General features: G+C 37.1%; 2 protein-coding genes across 4 annotated transcripts; one reads left to right on the plus strand and one right to left on the minus strand.

Moving 5' to 3' along the window:
• Positions 1-1,065: 1,065 nt before the first annotated feature.
• LOC137725347 (filament-like plant protein 7) lies at positions 1,066-6,091 on the plus strand. 3 transcript variants are annotated; one of them, XM_068464001.1, is made up of 6 exons: positions 1,066-1,380; positions 2,389-2,499; positions 2,764-2,923; positions 3,067-5,068; positions 5,170-5,227; positions 5,344-6,091. In XM_068464001.1, exons 2-6 carry the CDS (start codon positions 2,401-2,403, stop codon positions 5,827-5,829), a joined length of 2,805 nt encoding a protein of 934 aa, XP_068320102.1. In that variant the 5' UTR covers positions 1,066-1,380; positions 2,389-2,400; the 3' UTR covers positions 5,830-6,091. The 3 variants fall into 3 exon arrangements, with proteins under 3 accessions (XP_068320102.1, XP_068320104.1, XP_068320103.1); XM_068464003.1 differs by having other exon boundaries at positions 2,764-2,917; XM_068464002.1 differs by having other exon boundaries at positions 2,770-2,923.
• Positions 6,092-6,330: 239 nt separating this feature from the next.
• On the minus strand, positions 6,331-22,885 carry LOC137726728 (wax ester synthase/diacylglycerol acyltransferase 11-like). The gene is made up of 6 exons (XM_068465683.1): positions 22,019-22,885; positions 9,251-9,323; positions 8,994-9,061; positions 7,601-7,810; positions 6,673-6,810; positions 6,331-6,566 (listed from the first exon to the last, which is right to left on the minus strand). The coding sequence occupies exons 1-6, from the start codon at positions 22,883-22,885 to the stop codon at positions 6,411-6,413; spliced, it is 1,512 nt and encodes a 503-aa protein (XP_068321784.1). The 3' UTR covers positions 6,331-6,410.
• Between the last annotated feature and the right edge of the window lie 1,606 nt (positions 22,886-24,491).

The raw sequence follows: 24,491 nt of genomic DNA on the forward strand, positions 1-24,491 counted from the left end.
CTACATACTTCATTTTAATTCACACACAATTACTATTAATTTATGTCGTTTGATTCTCTTTAATTAATATAATTCAACAACAAAAGACGAAGTGGTGTATGAATAACACCAATTCATTCAAATTTTTGAAGTTCGAGGTCCCCTTCAGCCATTAATAACAATAAGAAATAACCTACACTCAAGAACCTACATATTATATCTTGAATTATCTTATAAAACAAAAATCACATTAACAACACAAAAAAATCTTAGTGGCAATGTAAGAGTCTAAGACAAGCTCAAAGCATTATATTAAATAATCATAAGTTTACCGAAATAAATGCAAAGATTATTAATTAATTAAATTTGGTAGGGACAAAAACAAGTAATGATTCGTCTAAGGACATCATCATTGTTCAAAGGTTTTGTACCTACTTTTGTTGCCTCACACATCCCACTAACTTAATAGCACGTACCAACTCCATACATTCACAAACACACAAACACACACACACACGCACACACAAACAATTGGATTGGATCCACCAAAACCTGGTAATCTGTTCGTGTCTTATTCTCCTTTAATTTGTCTTCTTCCCACCTCCACCATGCGTGACACTTGCCATTAATTTTTCTTTCCAATGATAGATTTTATTTTTTAAACAATGTTATTTACATTAAAGAGAGAATGAATGTTCTTAATTCACAATGAATTAATAATAATATAGTTCAAATTTGTTTTTGACGAGAATCGAACCTAAGATCTTTCACTTATAAATGTAGAAGAATACTATCAATGGAGTTTAAACTCATGCCGTCATAGAAGAGCTCTACACTTTTCCACCGTTGCTGTAAAGTGCCACGATAAATTTTATTAAACTAAATATTAGATTAACCATCCACAGAATTTGAACTCACGTCAAACATTCAAGCTCTAAACCATTTTACCACTATGGTAAAAGACCACTGGTCATGCCATTAATTAAGCGTCTTCTTCTTGTCCAACTCAAACGAGCACACTTAACTCACACAGCATTCAACCCATCTCTCTCTCTCTCTCTCTCTCTCTCTCTCTCTCTCTCTCTCTCTCTCTCCCCTGTTCTACCCGTGGCCCGTTGTTCTTTGACTTCTTTTTCTCTTTGGCTTTTCCTTTTTGCCCTTTTTCTTTTTACTCTCTCTTCCCTCTCTCTGTCATTGATTATCGTTACCGGGAGAGGTAAACTGTCGGTGGAGTGCGAGCATCCTATGATTCTATTGATTCATGAAGAAGAAACTCTCTCTTCATTTGTGATATTATAAGTCGTTGTTTTCTTCTCCTTTGACTTCCACAGTAAGGCATGGTGCAAACAGTTCTTGGAGCACCACTGTTTTAGCATTTTGGTCTCTCTTTTAATTGCCCAGGTGAGAACTTTTGGTTTCAGATAATTATTAACCTTCATTTTCTTCATGCGTGATCTTCCTTGCTCTTACCATGCTAAGAAATTTTAGATTTACTGCAAGAATTCTTGTTTCCTCAAATTTGGTGGTAATCTCACCATGGTTTAATCCTAATTTATTTGTTTTTAATTTTTAAAAATATTTTTGCAGCAGTAAAATGGTCTATTTGTTTAGATTGCTATAGAGTATATAGCAATTTGGTTATGAAAGCTAAAAATTCTGCCTTATTTTGTTGATCGGAGACGGAGAAATGCCACTGTTACCTTGTGGTTGATCACCCCTTGTTCCTTTTGAGAGGTTTTATGCCTCCATTATTTTACTTTTTTTTTTCTTCAGCTGCATGCAGCCTCAGCGGAATGTAAAATTTTGGAGCCTTCACTGGGAGAAAATTACGGTGCTTAAATCTTTGTTTTATGCTTTCCTTTTTGTGGTTATGATCATTAGTTGTTTCTAGCAGACGTGGGTTAGGCCAGATGGTCAGGGTTTGTGCCCCTTCTTGCACTCAAGTTGGAATCTTGGTCCCCCTATATCAGAATACTTCCGAATATCGGATAGTTAAAAGAACGGCAATTCAGTATTTCGAGTTTTTCTCCCTGCGTCACCAACAGCGTCTTAGTGAGGCAATCAATTCATTTCACCTTCATTTTTAAGGACACTGTTACTCTAATGCTTTGTTTCTAGCAGACGCAGGTTAGGCAAGTTGGTCAGGGATCGTGCCTCTTCTTGCACTCAAGTTCGAATCCTCCTCCCCATAGATCAGAATACTTTAGAATACCGGATAGTTTAAACAAGGGAAATTCAGAATTTCGAGTTTTTATCCCTGTGTTACCAACAGCGTCTTAGTTAGGCAATCAATTCATTTCACTTTCATTTTTAAGGACATTGTTTGTTACTCTAATGCTTTGTTTCTTTTATAAGTTACTGATAGTTTTCTACATGCTTAGTTGGTTCTCCGTTTCTGTTCTTGAATAGTGACCCGAAATCATGGACCACAAGGCTTGGCTTTGGAGGAAAAAATCTTCAGAGAAGACAATTCTTGCAGCTAACAAAGGTGCCACTCCTTTGGGAAGAATTGAAGAAGAGGTAACCAATCACTTTGCGTTTCGGATCAACCAATTTGTTTCCCGAGTATAATACCGTTTTGTTTCCCCCATTTTGTCTGTCTTGTGCGCAGCAATTGTCTGCGGATATGCAGCATATGTATTCATTTGATTTGTGCATCTGCTGTTTTTGTTTTGAGCCTTTTATAGTATACAATCCATCTATGTGCATATATTGGAGTAGTTTACTGGGGGAGCAAAGATGTTTTAATCTGATTATTGTACTACCGATGTTTTATCATGTTAGGTACAGACATTTTCATATCCAGCTGAGAAAGGAAGCGAAACAGAGAGATCAAGGAAAAATCTAAATGAGAAGTTAGCTTCAGTTCTCCTAGACCGCACTGTAAAAGAAGATCCTGTTCCAGAACATGCAAAACCGGAAGAAGAAGCTATAGCAGGTGATTGTAAGTTATTCTTCTCTTTCCACAGCTTACAAATCTTTCTTTACAAGCTTCGTTGTTTTTTATATCATCGGTAAAACCCCTATTTTTCTCATTGAATGCTCATTTTGAGTTTTTGCTGATTGTATAAATAACTATTGTTTCAGGTAGTGAGAAGGCAGGAGAGTCGGTTTTAAAGCAAGAATTAGAGGAACCTTTGAGGCAGGGAGTATCCACAAATGAAAGATCAACTCATTCAGATGATGCGTTGAACGAATGCATGCAGCAGCTAAAGTTTGTTCGGGAAGAACAGGAGCAAAGAGTACATGAAGCAGTTATGATGACATCAAGAGAGTATGAGAAGGCACAGAGAAAGTTAGAAGAGAAGTTGAGAGAGACAAGTGAACAGCTTACACACTTGGTTGCTGAAAATACTAATTTGAACAGAGCCCTTCGAGCAAAAGACAAATTGATCGAAGATTTGAATAGACACAAGTCTCAAACTGATGCAGAATTCAGTGCACTAATGGTTAGACTGGATTCCACAGAAAAGGAAAATGCTTTTCTAAGATATGAATTTCACATGCTTGAGAAGGAACTTGAGATCCGAAGTGAGGAGATGGAATACAACCGTCGGTCAGCTGCAGAATCGCATAAACAACATTTGGAGAGTGTGAGGATAATCGCAAAGTTAGAACAAGAATGTCAGAGACTTCATCTCCTTATGCGAAAGCGGCTGCCAGGTCCTACTGCTTTGGTGAATATGAAGAGTGAGGTTCAAATGCTGGGAAGGGATCAGACCGAGATGAGAAGAAGAAAGCAGAATCCCACAAGGGATATGGTTGTAAAAGATGCCAACATGGGAAGTTCTCCTGAAATTTCAAATAAGAAGATGAGTCCCGTGATTGAGCAATTACGAGATTTGGAAGAAGAAAACAAAACTCTTAGAGAAATTTTAACAAAGAAAAACGCCGAACTCCTTTCTTCAAGGACCACATATTCTCGAACAGCTTCCAGATTGTCACAGGCCGAGACTCAGCTTGGAGAGCTTTCTAAATTCCAGAAATCTATGGAGTTGGTACCATATAATGACATTTCACGATATTCAAGGTTTGACATTGGCAGCGATGATAGCTCGTCCGAATCTTGGGCTAGTGCTCTAATTTCAGAGTTGGAACATTTTAAAAACGAGAGACTTAAAAGTCCACAGGAATGTTCAGACATTAGCTTAATGGATGATTTTGTTGAGATGGAGAAATTGGCAATAGTTTCTGCTGGTAAACCTCCTAACAATGGGCATCAACATTGTTTTACCGGTAGGGAGCTTGTACCGCTTGAAGTCAATTCCAACAGTGACAAGAGAAAGCACGGCGCGTCAAAAGATTCAAGGTCCGAGAATTCTTTTGACTGGCTTCAGGTCGTTTTAAAAGCAATGTTGGAGCAAAAGAATGTTTCGAAACGAAGTTTAGATGAGCTATTTGAGGACATCAAAATTGCCTTGGGTTACATAAATCCACCAATCGACAATGGACCTCGTAGAAGTGCAGTCTCAAGGCCTAAAGCAGAATCTGATCCTGTAGATTCTTTTGGTGGAGCTTTGAGTATTGACACTTCAGTGGAAGACAGTGGCAGCCAACGTTGTCAAGATGCTTCAAGCATGAGGAATAAAATCAATAAGCAATTTGGTTGGCCTGAAGACCGACGAGATAATGGAGTGAAGGGTGCATCTGCGGAGCAGTTTTTGTGTCTGCCTTTAGCTGCTTCTTCAAATGAAACAAATGTTCCACTTCAATTGAATATGGTGCAGGATAAACTGCAAGAAGAAAACAGCAGATTGAAAGATGAACTAAAGAATATGGAAGCTAGCCTGCAGTCAGCAACCGAAAAGAATAAAGCGTTGGTCATACAACTTCAGGAATCACAACAAAGAATTGAAAGCTTAATGACAGAAGTGGAGAGTCTGAAAGAATCAGAGGGGGTGATGGTAGACCAGATCGAAAATCAGAAGTCGATTAATGAAGATCTTGATACTCAACTGACTGTTGCCAAAGCAAAGTTGAAACAAGTCTTCCAGAAGTTTTCTTCTTTAGAAGTTGAATTGGAGGATAAACATAACTGTTGTGAAGATTTAGAAGCAACATGTCTTGAGCTTCAGCTCCAGCTACAAAGGTAAGTTCCGGTCTCCTGATTTTTCTTTCTGCCGAAACTATGTAAAGCTTGTGTTGATTTGATTGATGAGATAACTCTGATTTGTGAAATGTTGAACTCAGTGCTGAGAAGGAGACTCTAACGCACGGCATAAACCAAGACGAAAAACAATCCCCATCCGTAAGTCCACGGGAATGTAGAAATCATCACTATCATTATATGAAAATAAGTAACCGAACACATTTGTAAACTATCTTTTAACTCGGCACAGCAATGTGACATGTTATATTTTGCAGGGATGGGAAATCACAACAGCTTCGGTGAAGCTGGCAGAGTGTCAAGAAACCATCCTAAACCTAGGAAAACAGATCAAGGCACTGACTACACCAAGGGAAGCACAACGTTTTGACAAGGTGTTCTCCACAACCAGCACTGCAGCCAATGCCACCAACAGTAACCTGAACAGGCGCTCTTCCCTGCTTGATCAAATGCTAGCTGAGGACAATCCCAAGTCTCCAAAAGATAATGAGACAACGGATGCAGATCTGCAGAAACCATCCCTTTTTCAGTCTGATAGTCACAATGCCTTGTCCACTCCTATCGCTCTGGTACATATGCCGGAAGGGCATCTAGGTTCAAGGGGTAAAGGTGGTAACAGCGCAGTTGGGAGTCTGGCTATTGTGCCGAGTAAGAAACAAGGAGGTTTTGGTTTGCTAAGGAGGCTACTGCTGCGAAGAAAGAAAGGAAGCACCAAGAAACCCCAATCCTTGGCGAAAGTATGATTGCCCAAGAGCCATCATGCCTACTGAGGCAAATATGTGACTTTACGTATGCTTTTCGGTTGTTTGACAACGCTTAGCGGGTTCCCGAGAGATTTGGTTTTTTTTTCTTGTGTAGGGTTAGTGAGAGAGTGAGAGAGAACTATGACACTGTAAGTATAGTTGATGTGTATGTCTTTGTAAGTGTGAAAGCCTGTAAGATTATCACTAATCTACCCCTATTCTTCAGTTATGAATTCAATCTAATCCTAAAGATGCATTATAATTATAATCTGAGTAAACCCATCTGTAATTCCATATTTTGTTTTTGGTCAAACGATGGATTGTGTTAGATTAAATGTTAGATTAGCCACTGACTGGTTCGAACCCACATCGTCATGCATGGCTCAACCTCTTTCCACCAATAGCATTAGCCGACCAATTAATCCGCGATTTCCAGTGGAAACGTTCACAAATAAACGTTAATATAGAAAAATTTGTCCATGCTAATGGGATGTAAAACTGTATCCCTTATCCATCACTGTGTTCAACCTCATACAACAATATAACATTCCATTAAACGTAGAGACGTTACGTCGTGCTTGTTAGGTTCTACCGATGGCTGCAGCTGCTTCCTTCATATCAAGCAAGGCCTCTTCAAAGCACCTGGCGAGAAATGCAGGGTCAGGGATGATATCTTTGGTCACCAAAATTTGCAAGTCTGCTCTTTCAACATAGCTCACCAAGTGCATTACAAGCGCCTACATTACCAGCCAGAAAAATCATTCATGTTCTATCACATATATATTCACATTGCATATATTTAAGTTAATCTTTGGGATTACACACACACACACACACACATACCTGGGGCAGGCTGGATGCATTAATTCTTAGGTAAGTTACAGGGTTGCCTCCAAGTGCAAGTTCTTCTTGCGGGCCAACTATATTTGAGATAGTAAAGCTAGCATTGCACACAAGCCTGTAAAGAAACCAGGTGGCAATCTGCAGTAGAATGGATATTAATAATATTAAAAAAAAAAAAATTAACCCACCCAATTTTGTTTGGTATTCTCGAATATTTAATTAATTGTTTCAAAAGGATAAAAAGTGCAATTTGTTAAGAGAAATTATAAGACCATCTCCTACTCTTGAGTTAAAATCTAAAATTTTAACTTATAAATAGTTTTTTTGCTCCAACTTTTTTGGATTTTTAAGATCGAGATTATTAAAAAATGAATTTAGGATAATTTTTTTCTTTAAAGTAACTTTAAAAAAAAATTATTATATAAACTATCATAATTTAATTTTATGAACATTTTAATATAAAAATATTTAGATTCTGATAAATATTGAAAAATTACTAAATTGACACAATTAAAATCGTGGAACAATATGAAAGAATATGAAACACATGAAATATATATATTTTAATTATTTTAGCAGGTGGATTTAAATTTGGACCATTAGATTTTTTTTCTTCTTATTGTTGAATTTGATCATATTATATCTTAGCCGTTTGATTCAACAAATCTATAAATATAAAACTAAAAAAAAACTCAGGGGAATTCTAGGTTAAATTTGCCCCATAAATGAGTTTTGGGTTAAAACTCATATTTGACCTAAAGGTTGGAGTAGGTCTCAAAGTGAGACTCGTTATGGACTGTCCGCCACCTCATATTTTTTGCACAATATTTTATATTGTTGGCACGAGAATTGTGCAAAAAATATAAAGTGAGGGAGAGTCTTGATTTTGAAAAAGTTTTCTTAACATTTCTCTTTTTGTTATCCTCACCTTTTGTCCAAAGTAGGTCATAAAAAAGCATGCAATTTTGTTTGAGAAATGAGCCTCCACAGATTTTTTCTTCCTGTCAAGCATCACCTTATTTCTCTTCAGATACTCAAGAGGATCAGTGCCGCTGCTCTTATGGCAATGAATAGGTAGGTGAAACATGCCGAATTTGTTACCCCAACTTGACCCAGAAGATTTCATCATATCGGATACCTGATCACATGTTCAAGCTTTTTAACTGTATAACTGTACAGCCAAATTCAGCAAATGATTTTTGTTCAAATTCAATCCAATTCCATTTTTGACAACGTTAATTCAAACCTCGTAAATGAGGGCCTTTTTAAAAATAATTATTCAATCAATACAAAAATTCGGAGCAACAATGTAAAACTTTCGGTTGCAATGCTTTAGATGATTTTTTTTTTTTGGTTTGGGGAGTATTTGGACATGATAGCTTAAAGGTGTTTTTAAGATTATATTTTGTGCAACTAATCTGAAATCATTTTTTTAATGGGTCAAACTTATGATTAGGCCAATTTCGATTATAAAGATCTTTAAATAGGCTGATCATGTTTTCTTTCTATTGTAATGAGTATTTTTCAAGTGCAAAGTTTTGAGCCAATACTTGGATGCCTTCCAAGTGAAGTGACCCTAAGAACAAAAATGTAACCCTTATTTTGATTGTTATAATGATTTTGTTGCTCGAAAATTTTCTATTAATTGAATAATTTATTTAAAAAGGCTTAATTAGAGTTGTAGAAAATGGAATTGAGATTGGTTTAGTGTGTAAGTTAGAGGTAAACAAATGAGTAAAAAATAAAATGTCTAAATACCCTTGTGTTTAACAGCCCTTTAACAGAATGGGTGAAGTGAGACCAAGACAGTCGAAAATGTCTGGTTCAAAAGGCAAAGTGAGAAAACTAATTTCAAAGGGTAAATTGAGACTAAATGGTAGTTTCAGAAGGCATTTCAATTAATAAGCCAAGTTTGTGAACTATTATATTATATCAGTTAGTGAACTATTATATTATATTAGTTGCTACTTGCAAGTTGTGTCCTTTACCAATCGAACCCGGCCAACGGTTTTGACTGAACCGATTTTCGACAACTGTATGGTAACAATTGGCTGGCAGTACGTGGTTTTCTAAAATTATTGTGTATATATGGCCGGCTGGTGGCAGCACAATAACTTAAACACGGTTTGCCAACCGACCTAGACCTATGTAATTAATTATAAAAAAATAACAAAAATGCTACTCTTACTATCTATTTGTACCATCTATCTGATAAAGATGAGACCTTAGCGTGACCTACTTGTATTTAGAAAGATGGTATAAATAGGTGGTATGTGTAACGTTACTCTAAAAATAAATATAAAATATATAAAGTTCCAAACCTCCATTCCAGGCTGCTGTCTTAAATTTACCATGGCCAGCCCAGTAATTCGAAGTCCCTCCGACAAAACTGACGAGAAGAACAATTGGGTTTAGATTAAGATACGTGATCGAATGCCATTGAACTGATATAATTCAAATGAGACGTTCAAGAAAATTGAGGACCGAAAATATGGGTTGCCTTTAAATTCTGATCCCTTTCGGTGTTGTACAAGAAAATTAAGGACTGCAAAAATGGATTGCCTTTAAATTATTATACCTTTTGGTGTATGGTGACTTAGGTATATTGATAGCCCAGATGAAACAACCGCAACAAGAACATCATTTATGGTCTGCATGGTGGCATAAAAAAAGGGTTATTTAGATATAGACCATTCCAACTCTTATTTCTTATATAAAAACTCACCTAATTATAAACATTCAAATAAAACTCAAATTTAAAAGTGATTGCCATGTAGGAAAGTAATTGACCTATTAATAAAAAATATTTACAACTTGTACCACAATATTCAAAATAAATTAATAAATATTATTGCTCACCTTAATTACAATGAACAAATAATTTATTGCATATTATTACCCCTAACACACACATATATACACATATATACGTTCAAATGTATATAGTACTACCATAAGCTCAATATATATATATATATATATATATATATAGTTTACCTATATATATATATAGTACTACTATACATTAAAAAAAAAACATATATATATGTATGTATGTATGCATGCACAGTACTACATATTTGATCAAACATATTATACTAATTAATCTACCTATATGTAAATTTACGATGAGCAAATAACATATATTTTGTAGGTATTTTATTTTGTGTGCATCATCATATATATTGGGCACATTTTATTATTATATGTACAAAATAATGGGTAAAATGGTATTGAATAAAATAATAATTTTTTTTTTTTATGTAGGTACATTATTTTGCATACATTGGGTTTGCTTTATTATGTAGGTAAATTATTTTGCATGTATTTTACATATAGTGGGGAAACTATTTTGCTTTTTTTTTAAGCAATCTAACATTTTAAAATTCAAATAGTAGGTGCACTGAATCAAATAACATTTTCTCTAGGTAAATTATTTTGCATGAATTTTTACGTATACCAGCCATGTTTTTTTTTTTTTGTTATATATGTGTGTGAAATAATTTACCTACATTTATATGTAAAATATAATTTGTTGACTTAACTAAGCATGTATTATTACATATATTAGGCATGTTTTGTTGTTATTATATATTAGGCAATAAATTTATTGTTTTTTTTTATTTTCGTAAACCATTAATTCTCCCTTACAATCTGTATGGAACTAATTGTGTACATCAAACATTCAAATAGGGGTGTTTTGGGCATCAAAAAATTTTAAATGTGTAAAGTCAAATATAATTAATGAATTTGCTGATGTGGAATCTAGCCAATAGGTTTTATTTGAGAAAAAAACTTATGACGGGTTTTATGTAGAGAAAATTAAATTTTAAGGGTTAAAGTCATATTTTCTGTAAATACTTATTTGGATTCAAATGAATGAGCTTTTATTTGCTCACATTTTGCAACACCAATTTATGTTAAGTATCTTATATAAGAAAATATTTTGGTAAAGACTTTTCGGTACATTTATGTTTTTGCATATTTTTTTATGTGCCACTAATTTATTACAATATTTAGGTGTGAACATTTTGGTAAACTAGTTTAGCATAATATGTTTAGATACGGACAATTCAGTACACTAGTTTAGTATAATATATTTATGTATGGACATTTCGGTATACTAGTTTAGTATAATATATATATATATATGTATGTATAGGTACGGACATTTTGGTAGACTAGTTTAGTATAATATGTTTGTTAACTACATTGGAGAAGTAGTAGAGATGAACAATTATAAAATCAAGAAATGAAGTTTTACAGAGAGAAGAGAAATGTGAGAAAGAAATGAATGAAGCTTTTGTATTAAACTCAATGAACTCACTGTACTATCTGTTTACAATAGCTATATATAGCTAACTAGAGGACTAACTAACTCTTTCAACTAACTATTACATCAACCAATCCTTTACTACTGTTTTGATGAGCTGGCAGAGATGAGTTGGCAGTGATATATTCAACAATGTTTTGGTAGAGACATTTTGGTACACTAGTTTAGTATAATATATTTAAGTGCAGACATTTTGGTACACTAGTTTGGTATAATATGTTTAGGTACAAACTTTTCGGTACACTTATGTTTTTGTATATTTTCTTATGTGCCACTTATTAATTATAATATAGTTAGGTAGCGACATTCCAGTACACAAATTCAGTAAAATATATTATGATACAGATATTTAGTTACACTAATTATAGGAGTAAAACAAAATTAATGAATTAAAATGTGTCCAATAATAAAATTAAAATTTAAGTAGAGACATTAAATAAGATATTCATTAAATATATAAACAAAAGTATAATATAAGTTTGAATTAAGTACGTAGAAAAATGACTAAAATTATTATGTAATTTAACAACAAATTTTTATTAAATTTTAATTTTCTTTAAAGATTAAAGTTTAAAATCTCTAAAAACAATTACTTACAAAATCTTCAAACAAACAACTCATTAATCAAGGTGGACTAATTTCATCCTAAAAAGACACACCACGATGACGAAAAACGGAAGCGAGTCGCCCTATGCGCCACCATGTTTGCTTACATTAAACAAACAAGAAAAAAATGAAAACAAATATAAGTTTGTGGTTTGTATATGTAAAAATACATTGCTGTAGTTAGACATTAGGCACATTCAAACATTAATTATTATTTTTTCATAACCAACCTACCTTGGTTCAGTCATGCATAGGGATGAAAATTCAAACCGTTAAACTCGATAACCGCGCATAAATAATTGAACGAATGGGCGGATTTGAAGATATGTGGAAAAAATGTCGATAATATTCGGTGACAATTTCAAATATGACTATAGGGGTCCTCGATCCGTATCTGTCACCAAATCTACCCCGAATAATATATATTATACATACAATATAACATAATATATTTTATTATTTATATATATGTATATTTATAAGTATTGAAATTATTTGATAATTTGTTTCGTCTTCTCTTGTAGTGGCTATTAAGAATATTTGCCTTCATCATCCCTTTTCTTTTTCATTGGACCAATTTACCTTACTTTATTATCATAAATACTTCCAAAAAGTATTGTTATATTTTTTATATATGGATATTTAATGATCGAACCTATATCTATTAATTTATAACATGTAACGAATAATTTTTTGCATTGATGAAGATGGATATAACCATTAACTAGTGAGGAATCCGTTACCCGGTGATTATGATTATGGATAAAAAAAATTAAGGACTTTTCACATATAAAATGTTGGCAACTTAACACTATAGAGAAAATTGTTACGAGCGCCATGATTTAGAAAAATAAAAAGTAAATATATCCAAAAACAAACAATTGGTCACGGTGTTTTTACTCATGTAAGTATATATATATATATATATATATGTTTTTTTTAATGTATAGTAGTACTATATATATATATATATATATAGGTAAACTATATATATATATTGAGCTTATGGTAGTACTATATACATTTGAACGTATATATGTGTATATGACACACCCCGTCCCGAAGGAGGGCATGCTGGCCGTCACGTGAGAGTGACGTAACCATTTGCACAGTTCGGAAGCTTTAAAGATATACAACTTCTAAAATGAAACACCCGAAAGGTGAGTCCTAATTTTTGTCCATTCTGTCAGAACACCGTTGAATTTCCTCGTAGTCACCACACCTTTGCAATTCTTGAACCTGGAGGGGCGCAAAACAAAATTGAGTGGGTCAGCAAAACGAACGTATTCAAAACCTTCTTTTCTCTTTTGCATATACTAACCCCTCGCTGTAAAACAAGTATAGTTTCCCAGAAAATAACATATATACGTATGTATAGATATGCCAGTCATGCTCAAAGATATATCAATCATGCTTGCAATATGCCATTCATGCTCGAGAATATGCCACAACAGAATCTCATAATCAAATGTAAATGCTCAAGCATAATTCACATCAATAACATATAATCTGGCAGCCGGGAGTCACCTAACGTGACATGTACCGCTGCATATAGAGCTCCAATCTCAACTCATCATCTGAATCTGCACACGAGTTGGAACCACCTAACGTGGTCTGCACGACAAGTTGGGTGTAATATATATGTATGCTCTAGTGCTACGATCACGTGAAGCTGGCGATAAATCGCGGGTCACCTACAAGTCGGAACCACCTAATGTGATCTCTACGACAGGCTTGCACCTAACTTGGATCCAAGACGAGCATGCGGTGCTGGTGAACATACACGTGAAGGCTGTGCCCTGGCCCTGGACGGGAGCACTAACACCGGGGGTGCAGATTATGAGCTCTCTAAACCTCTCAAACTACCATTGCATAATAAACAGGAATGCATAACCACATGAATACCGCTTACCTGGCACTTACCTGTGCCTCCTCAGCACCATGCAACAGTATGCATAATTATGGTAATGCACATATTAAAATATGATGCATATATGACAGGATATATAATTCGTATTTCTTTTAAAATACGTTTTCTGGGAAATATGTCAAGCATACGTGTATATATATATATACTGAAAAATAACTGCCCACTCACTGATCACATCGACGTCTCATAGGTCCCTGAACCTCCCCTAGCTTGGTTACATTCTTCCTCTGTAATATTTTCACCTATACAAAAAGTAACCAAATTGACGTTATTTAACGCACATACACCAAACATTCGTCCATAACTTTCTCATACGTTACTCAATTTGGGTGTATGAATATACCACGGTGATCTACACGACGTCACGAACGCGTGACAATTTTCAGAACTCAATTTGGAGCTCTCACGCGCCCCCACGCGCACTGTTCACGCGCTGCCCACGCGCGCGTCTTCTTCCTCGCGTCGCCGGACTGGTTTCGCCGGAGATGGTGTTTTGCCGGAATTTCTGGGTAAACTTCAAAGTGTCATAACTTCTTCATTTCTTAACCATTTTCGACGTACTATATATCAAATTGAAGGTATTGACGAGACGAACACATCCATACCTTTCTCGACCCCTAACTCGCCGTGGTTTCGCCGGAAAAAGCCCCGACAGCTCCGGCCAAACTTTGAACTTGTCATTCTCCGTGTTCCTATGTCCATTTTTCACGTAATTTATACCAAAATGAAGCCCTAAACATAATCTACCACGTTGGACTAGTTTTAGGGCCTAAAAACAACGGAATCAAACTTTTCCAAAAATACGAAAATTCGGCCAAACTTACAGTTCGTGATCCCGACGTCCAAATCCTTCAAACGAAGCACTCCGAGCTTCCTTAGGACCTCACCAAGCTTCCTACAAGCTTCAAAACCCCAGAAAACATCAAGTTTTACGTGTGCATGAACAGTGCACACGCACAGTGAAATTGAAATCCATGTTTTCCGAAGTGAAACTCACCTGAAATTGGTACCATCGTGTTCGTGTGGTCTTCAGGAGTACGATGGTGGTCTTAGATCCTTCGTTGGCATAGTTTTGGGGTGGTTTGTGGGTGGTCTGTGTGAGTTCGAAGGAGAGAGAGAGAACTCTCAGAGAATGAGAGATTTGTGAGGGAGGAGAGAGAGAGACAAGGTACGGGAATGAGGGAGAGATTTGAGGGAGGTGGGATCCTACCCAATCCCCAAATCATCAAGTTACAACATATTTTACGCCCCTTAGTCCCGTTTAAGGGCATTTTCATAACTTCACGTCCTCGGAATTAAAATTCCGGGACGGGTTGTGACAACCTTCCCTCCTTATAGAATTTCGTCCCCGAAATTCCAACAACCAACTTAATCATCTAAACTCATACAATAGCTTCGAATAAATCTCTCTTAATACATTCTTTTTCCAATCCAAAGTCGTCCTTGGTTCCTCAACCAGTTTAATCCGGATTAATTCTCAACAGTTGCACCGGAACTCCATGTGACGAATCTGCCACCTAGTGACAACGCATCGAAATATAATACATTATGCACCTTAGCAAATTCTGAAGACATCACCACTTGTATGCAACTTCATCGATTCCTTTAGTGGTCAAAAACGGTCTGATGTGTTTAAGACTTATTTTGTCTCCTTTCCAAATCTCACTATTTCTTTTCGTGATGAAATTTCTAAAAATGTTGAATCATGAAACACATCATGCTCTTACAATAACTCTGGAAGTAATTCAAGCAACTTCACCTACTCTTCGATGATCACATAAGGTCCGATGTACTTAGGACTTAATTTGCTTTCCTTTCCAAGCCGAATCATACTTTTCTAAAGTGAAAACTTCAAAATTATAAGATCATCTACGTTAAACACTCGATTAGTGACATGTTCAACTATTAATCTCTTTTGCCATTCCTGGCTACTCTCAGGTTAAACTTAATCACCTGAATAATTTGAGAAGACTCATCCATAGTTTTAGGGCCTACCAAAACTCTTTCGTGATCGAATCTTCTCTATCCAGAAATATTTCTTCCACAAATCAACAAAAATTGACACATTTCATGGTCCTTATGGCGTTACTTTAGAAACTGTGCAACCAACATACTTAAGAAACTCAGCAGTTCCGTAACCCAAATCTCTTCTCCATAAAACATATAAGTACTGTTGCACTGTGGTTGTTACTCAACACTGGAGTAAATGTACTAACTTGGTACATTGATCAACTATCACTTCAAGTTCAATCATAACCATCCTATTCTCGAACTCAGCAATCTTTCTTTTTCCCTTCTTTCTTTGCCTTGGTTAATTCTTAATTTTCGTCGTTAACCATTTGAGTCTTGAGTACGACCTTACTAAAAAGACTTAACTTGAAAATTAGCAATTACAACTTCTTCTCAATCTTTCATTCTCAACTTTACTTCAGTTGATTTCCAATCCACAAGAAGACAATCTTGGCAAGCGTGCCAGACATTAATTCTTACCACCGTCTTTTCACCAAGTGCATCAGCTAGAACAATTTTACGATCACCCTGGTCGTACAATCATGTTCATTAAACAATTCAATCCACCTTCCCTGCCTTATATCAAAATCCTTCCAAGTAATGGATATTGGAGACTTTTTGGATTCGTAAAAAAAAAACTTGCATTCTTACCAAATATAATGTCTTCATAACTTCACAGCAAGGATGGTAATCATGACTTCCAAATCACCAGTAGGGTAATTCATTTCATGAGGTTCCTTTTGTCGTGAAACGTATGTAATCACCCTAACATTTGCATCAACATGCATCCAATACCATTCAAGAAATATCACTAAAAATTTATGATTACCACTATCTTCTGGGAGTACTAAAATACGTGCATGAGTGAGGAATACTTCAACTGTTGAAACCTTTACTCATAATTATCATCCCACTCAAACTTAACCTCTTTTCTCGTCAATGGCAAGGCAATGACTGAAAAAATCTTTCACGAACCGTCCATGATAGCTTGTTAAGCTAGGATAACTCTGAATCCCAATCACGATTCGTGGTTGTTCTAAATTCTCAATTTCTGCTACCTTTTAAGAATTCACTTGAATACCTGAAGCAGATATAACATATCTCAAAAATGCTACTTGATTCATCCAACCTTGGCATTTGCTAAACTTAGCATACAATCGACGTTCCCTCGATCTTTGCAATACCAATTTAAGATGTTTAGCATACTTTGCTCTAGTCTTATCAATCCTTTCAATAGCAATAACAACAAATCGGTCTAGATATCATTGGAATACTTTATTCGTCAAATTCATAAAGTAGTAGATGCATTCGTCACTCCGAATGGCATCACCAAACTTGAAATGACCTTAACGAATCCTGAAAGTTATCATAAGGGCATCCTCATCGATAATCTTCAACTAATAATATCCAGACCTCAAGTCCATCTTAGAAAATATACAACCACCTAGAAGCTGATCAAACAACCATCAATGTGAGGTTAGGAATAACGGTTTTCAATTGTTACTCGATTCAACTGCTTATAATCAAAGCACAGCCTTAATGTCCATTTTCTTTCTCACCAATAAACTGGGGTTCCCCCAACGTAATGTACTAGGTTGAATAAAAACCTTTATCAACCAATTTCCAATTCTCTTAGTTCAAAAGGCAACATTCTATAATATAAGGTTTGTACCTGGAGACAAATCCATAGTGAACTCTACATCTTTAACTGGCGGCAATCTAGGTAAATTCTCAGGGAAAACGTCAGGTAAATGTTTGACTACTCCCACTTCTTCCACACTACTAGAAGTGACATCACTTAGCACCACATGAGATAAATATCCTTGGCAGCCTTTTGATAATAATCTCTTTGCTCTCACAGCATAAATAACGGCCTGCCTTACTCCACTTTGCATACTTACAAAAGTAATCTCTAGTCATCCAGACCGATGGAAAATAATTGGTTTCCCGGAAATAAAGTATATACTCATATACGTAATATATCTTGCACACATTCAGTACCACCTCGCGTGGTCTGCAACTCATTACTGTAAATAACATAATATGCTCTAGAATAACATCGAATCTACAATCTAATGGAACAAAAGTAGCTAGCAACGATACATACTCTACTAATATCGAGCACTCTGAATAAGTACGATACTAACATAGGATAACCTATCGGTTTACTTGCTTAACGAATCCACGAATAAGTTATTAATATTACGGTCTGCAGCCCGCAATACTGATAAATCATCGTTGTCTCGATAAGTAAGCAACAACTCTCGAGGGTGTAATATTACTATTTTGCCACTCATTAGAAAATACATACACACGTCTCAACCGCGTTTAAATACTACTTTCTAGGCCATAACAATAATAACGTAAAATTTCTACATTAACAACAAATAGACTTTAGCTAAGTCATTAAGAATAATTATCGTACTCCTAATCAAATCCGAATAATTCTGAGTATCTTGCAGTGATGTGTGGTTAACACATCCCTGGGCTTGTTGTTGTCTCCCACAACCTCTATTAGTGTAAATACTTCGCTCGTGTACACCACGGCCTAACTGACCATAATTAATATATCCAGGAACTTGCTGGATCGGCGCCAGTTGTGGCAAAGAAGACTGCTAGGGCTTCTGTTGGCTTTGGACATAATTTGTAGTTCTATGTCCCATCTATCCACTTGTAAAGCGTCCAATGCTTTCTCGCCTACATTCTCAAAGGTGTCCATTATTGTACCTACAGCACAAAGGTACATTTCCTTTACCAAAATCACCTTGTCTCTGAGATCTGGGATTACCAATACATCTATCACTTCGCCTCTGGTCAATGGCATTAAAACCTTTGCCAAAAGAACTAGAATTAGCTTCACTTCTTTTGAAGTTCTGAATCTTTCAAGGTTCTCGAGATGACTGGCCTTTATCCTTGTCATCATTCCTCTGATTCCCATTCCTTTATTCTTCTTCATCATTATCGCTGGACATAATCTCAGAGTCCTTAAGGCTCAACAACATCTTGTATACTCCTGATAAGAATTACAATGGATAGTGGTCACCCAAAATACCACTGCCTTATGCCACCCAGCCTAAAACAATATAACACTTCAATCAAAATAGCAGCAATATTCAAATGGGACGAGGCAAGTCTGAGAACTTTTTATAATACTCATTGATCGTCAGCTTTCCTTGTCTCACATTTGCAAACTCTTGCTTTCTACCATCATAAGATGCCAAAGGAAATAATTCTTTTCTTTAAACAAGTCCTTAAACAATTCTCAATCGGCTGTTTCCTTCGGTGACAACGAATTATACTCCTGTTTCCACCAGGATACAAGTTCATAACTCAAACCAGGTAGTCGTCTTGACTTACCTTCAAAAGACAGATTTCCTTAACTTGCATAATCTAAAACATCTTTTCCAATCGGTTAATCCATCACTTTGTTCCCTTAGGTTCATCATTTCATAAGGTGATTCAAATTCAACTCATAACCCATCTTAAAATGTCCCTTTTAGATAATATACTGAATCACCAAAATAATAATAGTTTCCCTTAATAGCTAAATCAGGGAGACTAAATTCCTCTAACTACGTGGTTTGCTACGAGGCGGTGTAGTTCTGACAGAATTCACTAGAACTTCTCAAGATGTCCAAGATTGAAACTTAGGCTCTGATACCAACTTGACACACCCCGTCCCGAAGGAGGGCATGCTGGCCGTCACGTGAGAGTGACGTAACCATTTGCACAGTTCGGAAGCTTTAAAGATATACAACTTCTAAAATGAAACACCCGAAAGGTGAGTCCTAATTTTTGTCCATTCTGTCAGAACACCGTTGAATTTCCTCGTAGTCACCACACCTTTGCAATTCTTGAACCTGGAGGGGCGCAAAACAAAATTGAGTGGGTCAGCAAAACGAACGTATTCAAAACCTTCTTTTCTCTTTTGCATATACTAACCCCTCGCTGTAAAACAAGTATAGTTTCCCAGAAAATAACATATATACGTATGTATAGATATGCCAGTCATGCTCAAAGATATATCAATCATGCTTGCAATATGCCATTCATGCTCGAGAATATGCCACAACAGAATCTCATAATCAAATGTAAATGCTCAAGCATAATTCACATCAATAACATATAATCTGGCAGCCGGGAGTCACCTAACGTGACATGTACCGCTGCATATAGAGCTCCAATCTCAACTCATCATCTGAATCTGCACACGAGTTGGAACCACCTAACGTGGTCTGCACGACAAGTTGGGTGTAATATATATGTATGCTCTAGTGCTACGATCACGTGAAGCTGGCGATAAATCGCGGGTCACCTACAAGTCGGAACCACCTAATGTGATCTCTACGACAGGCTTGCACCTAACTTGGATCCAAGACGAGCATGCGGTGCTGGTGAACATACACGTGAAGGCTGTGCCCTGGCCCTGGACGGGAGCACTAACACCGGGGGTGCAGATTATGAGCTCTCTAAACCTCTCAAACTACCATTGCATAATAAACAGGAATGCATAACCACATGAATACCGCTTACCTGGCACTTACCTGTGCCTCCTCAGCACCATGCAACAGTATGCATAATTATGGTAATGCACATATTAAAATATGATGCATATATGACAGGATATATAATTCGTATTTCTTTTAAAATACGTTTTCTGGGAAATATGTCAAGCATACGTATATATATATATATACTGAAAAATAACTGCCCACTCACTGATCACATCGACGTCTCATAGGTCCCTGAACCTCCCCTAGCTTGGTTACATTCTTCCTCTGTAATATTTTCACCTATACAAAAAGTAACCAAATTGACGTTATTTAACGCACATACACCAAACATTCGTCCATAACTTTCTCATACGTTACTCAATTTGGGTGTATGAATATACCACGGTGATCTACACGACGTCACGAACGCGTGACAATTTTCAGAACTCAATTTGGAGCTCTCACGCGCCCCCACGCGCACTGTTCACGCGCTGCCCACGCGCGCGTCTTCTTCCTCGCGTCGCCGGACTGGTTTCGCCGGAGATGGTGTTTTGCCGGAATTTCTGGGTAAACTTCAAAGTGTCATAACTTCTTCATTTCTTAACCATTTTCGACGTACTATATATCAAATTGAAGGTATTGACGAGACGAACACATCCATACCTTTCTCGACCCCTAACTCGCCGTGGTTTCGCCGGAAAAAGCCCCGACAGCTCCGGCCAAACTTTGAACTTGTCATTCTCCGTGTTCCTATGTCCATTTTTCACGTAATTTATACCAAAATGAAGCCCTAAACATAATCTACCACGTTGGACTAGTTTTAGGGCCTAAAAACAACGGAATCAAACTTTTCCAAAAATACGAAAATTCGGCCAAACTTACAGTTCGTGATCCCGACGTCCAAATCCTTCAAACGAAGCACTCCGAGCTTCCTTAGGACCTCACCAAGCTTCCTACAAGCTTCAAAACCCCAGAAAACATCAAGTTTTACGTGTGCATGAACAGTGCACACGCACAGTGAAATTGAAATCCATGTTTTCCGAAGTGAAACTCACCTGAAATTGGTACCATCGTGTTCGTGTGGTCTTCAGGAGTACGATGGTGGTCTTAGATCCTTCGTTGGCATAGTTTTGGGGTGGTTTGTGGGTGGTCTGTGTGAGTTCGAAGGAGAGAGAGAGAACTCTCAGAGAATGAGAGATTTGTGAGGGAGGAGAGAGAGAGACAAGGTACGGGAATGAGGGAGAGATTTGAGGGAGGTGGGATCCTACCCAATCCCCAAATCATCAAGTTACAACATATTTTACGCCCCTTAGTCCCGTTTAAGGGCATTTTCATAACTTCACGTCCTCGGAATTAAAATTCCGGGACGGGTTGTGACAGTATATATGTGTGTGTTAGGGGTAATAATATGCAATAAATTATTTGTTCATTGTAATTAAGGTGAGCAATAATATTTATTAATTTATTTTGAATATTGTGGTACAAGTTGTAAATATTTTGTATTAATAGGTCAATTACTTTCCTACATAGCAATCACTTTTAAATTTGGGTTTTATTTGGATGTTTATAATTAGGTGAGTTTTTATATAAGAAATAAGAGTTGGAAGGGTCTATACCCCAAAATTTACAATATTTTTCATATAATTTAATTCATGGACACCATAAAATTATACAAAAGAAAGGAGATTAAATGCATATGTGACATTAAATAGAGTCTAGAAGTTAAAATTAATTTATCCAATTTATATACAATATTTTTATCCAATTCGTGTAAAATATATTTTACACTTTCGTCTTATTTAATGATTAAAATTTAATTTTCTATTGTTTTTTAGGATGAGTGGCCCTTTTTACTTCGGGAATTTTTTTCAAGTGATTTACCCGGAAAGAAGATTTTTTCAGGGCCACAGCTTTTACGTACCGTACTCTATGTACTCGACTTGTTTCGTTTGCTTATCGAATGAAATCACTTACCGCATTTGGAACAGTTTTTTTGACGAGCTTCATGTCGTGAAGGCCAAACCTAGCCGTGGCCAACTTCCTTGGCCACAGCTCAACTCCACTGCCGCCACTTATCTCAGTTTTCCGGTCAGAAAGCCACAAGCTCCTCATCAGAAACTCCACCACAAATACCATGTTAAACCACAGCATCTCCACAAACTCTAGCAACCAAACCCACGACCTCTTCCCACCAGTGAAACCTACTAGTCTCTTTGATCTCTTCCCACCAGCAGAAGGCAAAGTTGGTATGTTAATATTCTTTTCTTCACCATTCACCAATTTCACCTCCTTCACAAACCCACCACCTAAACCCTTTTCTTCGTCATCTTTTTGGTCAACTTTCCTGAAACTCGCCAAGAACAGTGACATGAGCGACATCCCATCTCCCAATGCATGGTGGATTCGGAAGACGCAGCAGTTATGGGCCATGAGAAGGTGAAGTTCCCAGAGGGGTTTGTCGACGTCGGTGCCTAGTATTCCAGCACAGGTGGTGGAAAGGTCGGCCAAGTAGGCATTGACAGCAGTCTCGTGGTCAACGGATGGTGATGTGGTGAGGACAGGATTGTTGATGACGACAATGTGGCGGTCGAGGTCGACGCTGGGGGTGGTCTTATGCCAGTGCTGGGGGCCGTTGGATTGGCGAAGCAAGAGGCTTGAGAAACGTGGGTGGGAGAGTAGGAGAGAGGTTTTGAGGTGGGACTTGACGGCATCTATGTTTATAGGGTTTGTGAAGCCCATGGCGCAGTGGATTATTTGGTTCATTTCAGGTTGGAGGAAGAACCGACCTAATGGGGTTAGAGGCTCGTTGAATTCGGAGGAGTCAGCTGCCGACGAACCCATGAGAGAGAGAGAGAGAGAGAGAGAGAGAGAGAGAGAGAGAGTGGAGGGAGGTTTTGATGCCCGTGCCCAGCTGCTAACAAAAGACTGAATTATGCACTGACCACTAGCTTTTAGGGCCGATTGACATATATAGAAGCGAAGTGTAGAAATAGAGAAGTTTTTCGGGGGACCGGGTAGACAAGAAGCTGGAGTTCCGCACCTATTGCAAACTTACATCTAGAAAAGTAATTTTTATTCAACCATGCTGTGAGTGCCTTTCCCTCCTCTGTGAGAGTTAATTTCTTTTGTTTAGTTGTTTTGTTCCATCTCTCAACCATTATTATCCCTAATAGTTCTATTTATTGCTTCTGGAGTTGTGGTGCGTATTTCACTTTTCCTCTATGAGCTTCCCTTGGTGATTAATTGCACCTCACCAATTTTAATGAAGGGGGTTGGGGAAAGTGGTTAGCCACCTCCTTTACCCGCATTAAATGAAGATTTGGGTATTACAACTATTTGTAGATTGCAACTTTTCAGCGATCTTAATTCTTCTGCTGCGGCTAAAAGGTATTGCGCACTGAATCTCCTGTTTGTAGTTGCTTTATTTTCTTATCACACAGCGAACTGCAAAGAAGGGATCTGGGGGGACACTGTTTCTGTTAGGAGGTTACAAGAGTTACCATAGTTAAGTCTATTCAAGAACAATACATTATTGTTTAGCTGTTATGTTGTTATTAGCTTTTATTAGGATATAATTAGCTTTCCATTTCATTGTAACCACTAGGCAGATAGCTTAAAGTTTATGTATAAATATGGGCTGTAATCCCTCAAATGAATAGATTGAATACACATTTTCTACATGGTATCAGAGCCTAATTTTTTTTTTTCGACATGGCTTCAAGTAGTGCATCGGCTTTATCCCCTATCTCTATCCCCAATATCTCTCATCTTGTCTCTGTCAAACTTTCTGATACAAACTATCTTGTGCGGGAAAGCCAAGTCAAACCTTTCTTGCTAGGCCAAAATCTTTGGCGCTTTGTTGATGGCTCTTTTCCCTGTCCTCCATCCATTTTGGCCTTTTCTTCAAGTGATGACAAAACCACTACTCCTACACCTACGCCTAATCCTGACTACATCTCTTGGTTTCAAACAGATCAAAGTCTAATTAGTATCCTTCGTGCCTCACTGTCTGAAACCGTCCTTCCTCAAGTCATTGGGTTCTCCACCTCAAAAGATATATGGGACTGTCTCCAGCAAAATTTCTCTCAACAGTCACTTGCCAATGCTGCACAACTGAAATTTCGTCTATTCTCTCTTACCAAAGGCTCCAAACCCGTTTCTGATTACCTTGCTCAAGCTAAAAGTTTGGCTAATGAACTCACTGCTATCCACGAACCTGTGTCCAATTCTGACTTGGTTACTTACGTACTTCGTGGTCTGGGACCTGATTACCAGATGCTTGTGACGGCTCTTCTCAATTTCCCGCCCCTTCCACCTTCTTCTGACCTTCGCACCAAATTGCTTGCTTTTGAGGGGCAACAAGCCTTTGCGGCTCAACTCAATTCTACACCCTCCCATGCTGCCATGATCACCACACGTCCGCCCCGTGGTCAGCGTCCATTCCGTC

Source organism: Pyrus communis, chromosome 2 (assembly GCF_963583255.1).
Source record: "Pyrus communis chromosome 2, drPyrComm1.1, whole genome shotgun sequence".
NCBI lineage: Eukaryota > Viridiplantae > Streptophyta > Magnoliopsida > Rosales > Rosaceae > Pyrus > Pyrus communis.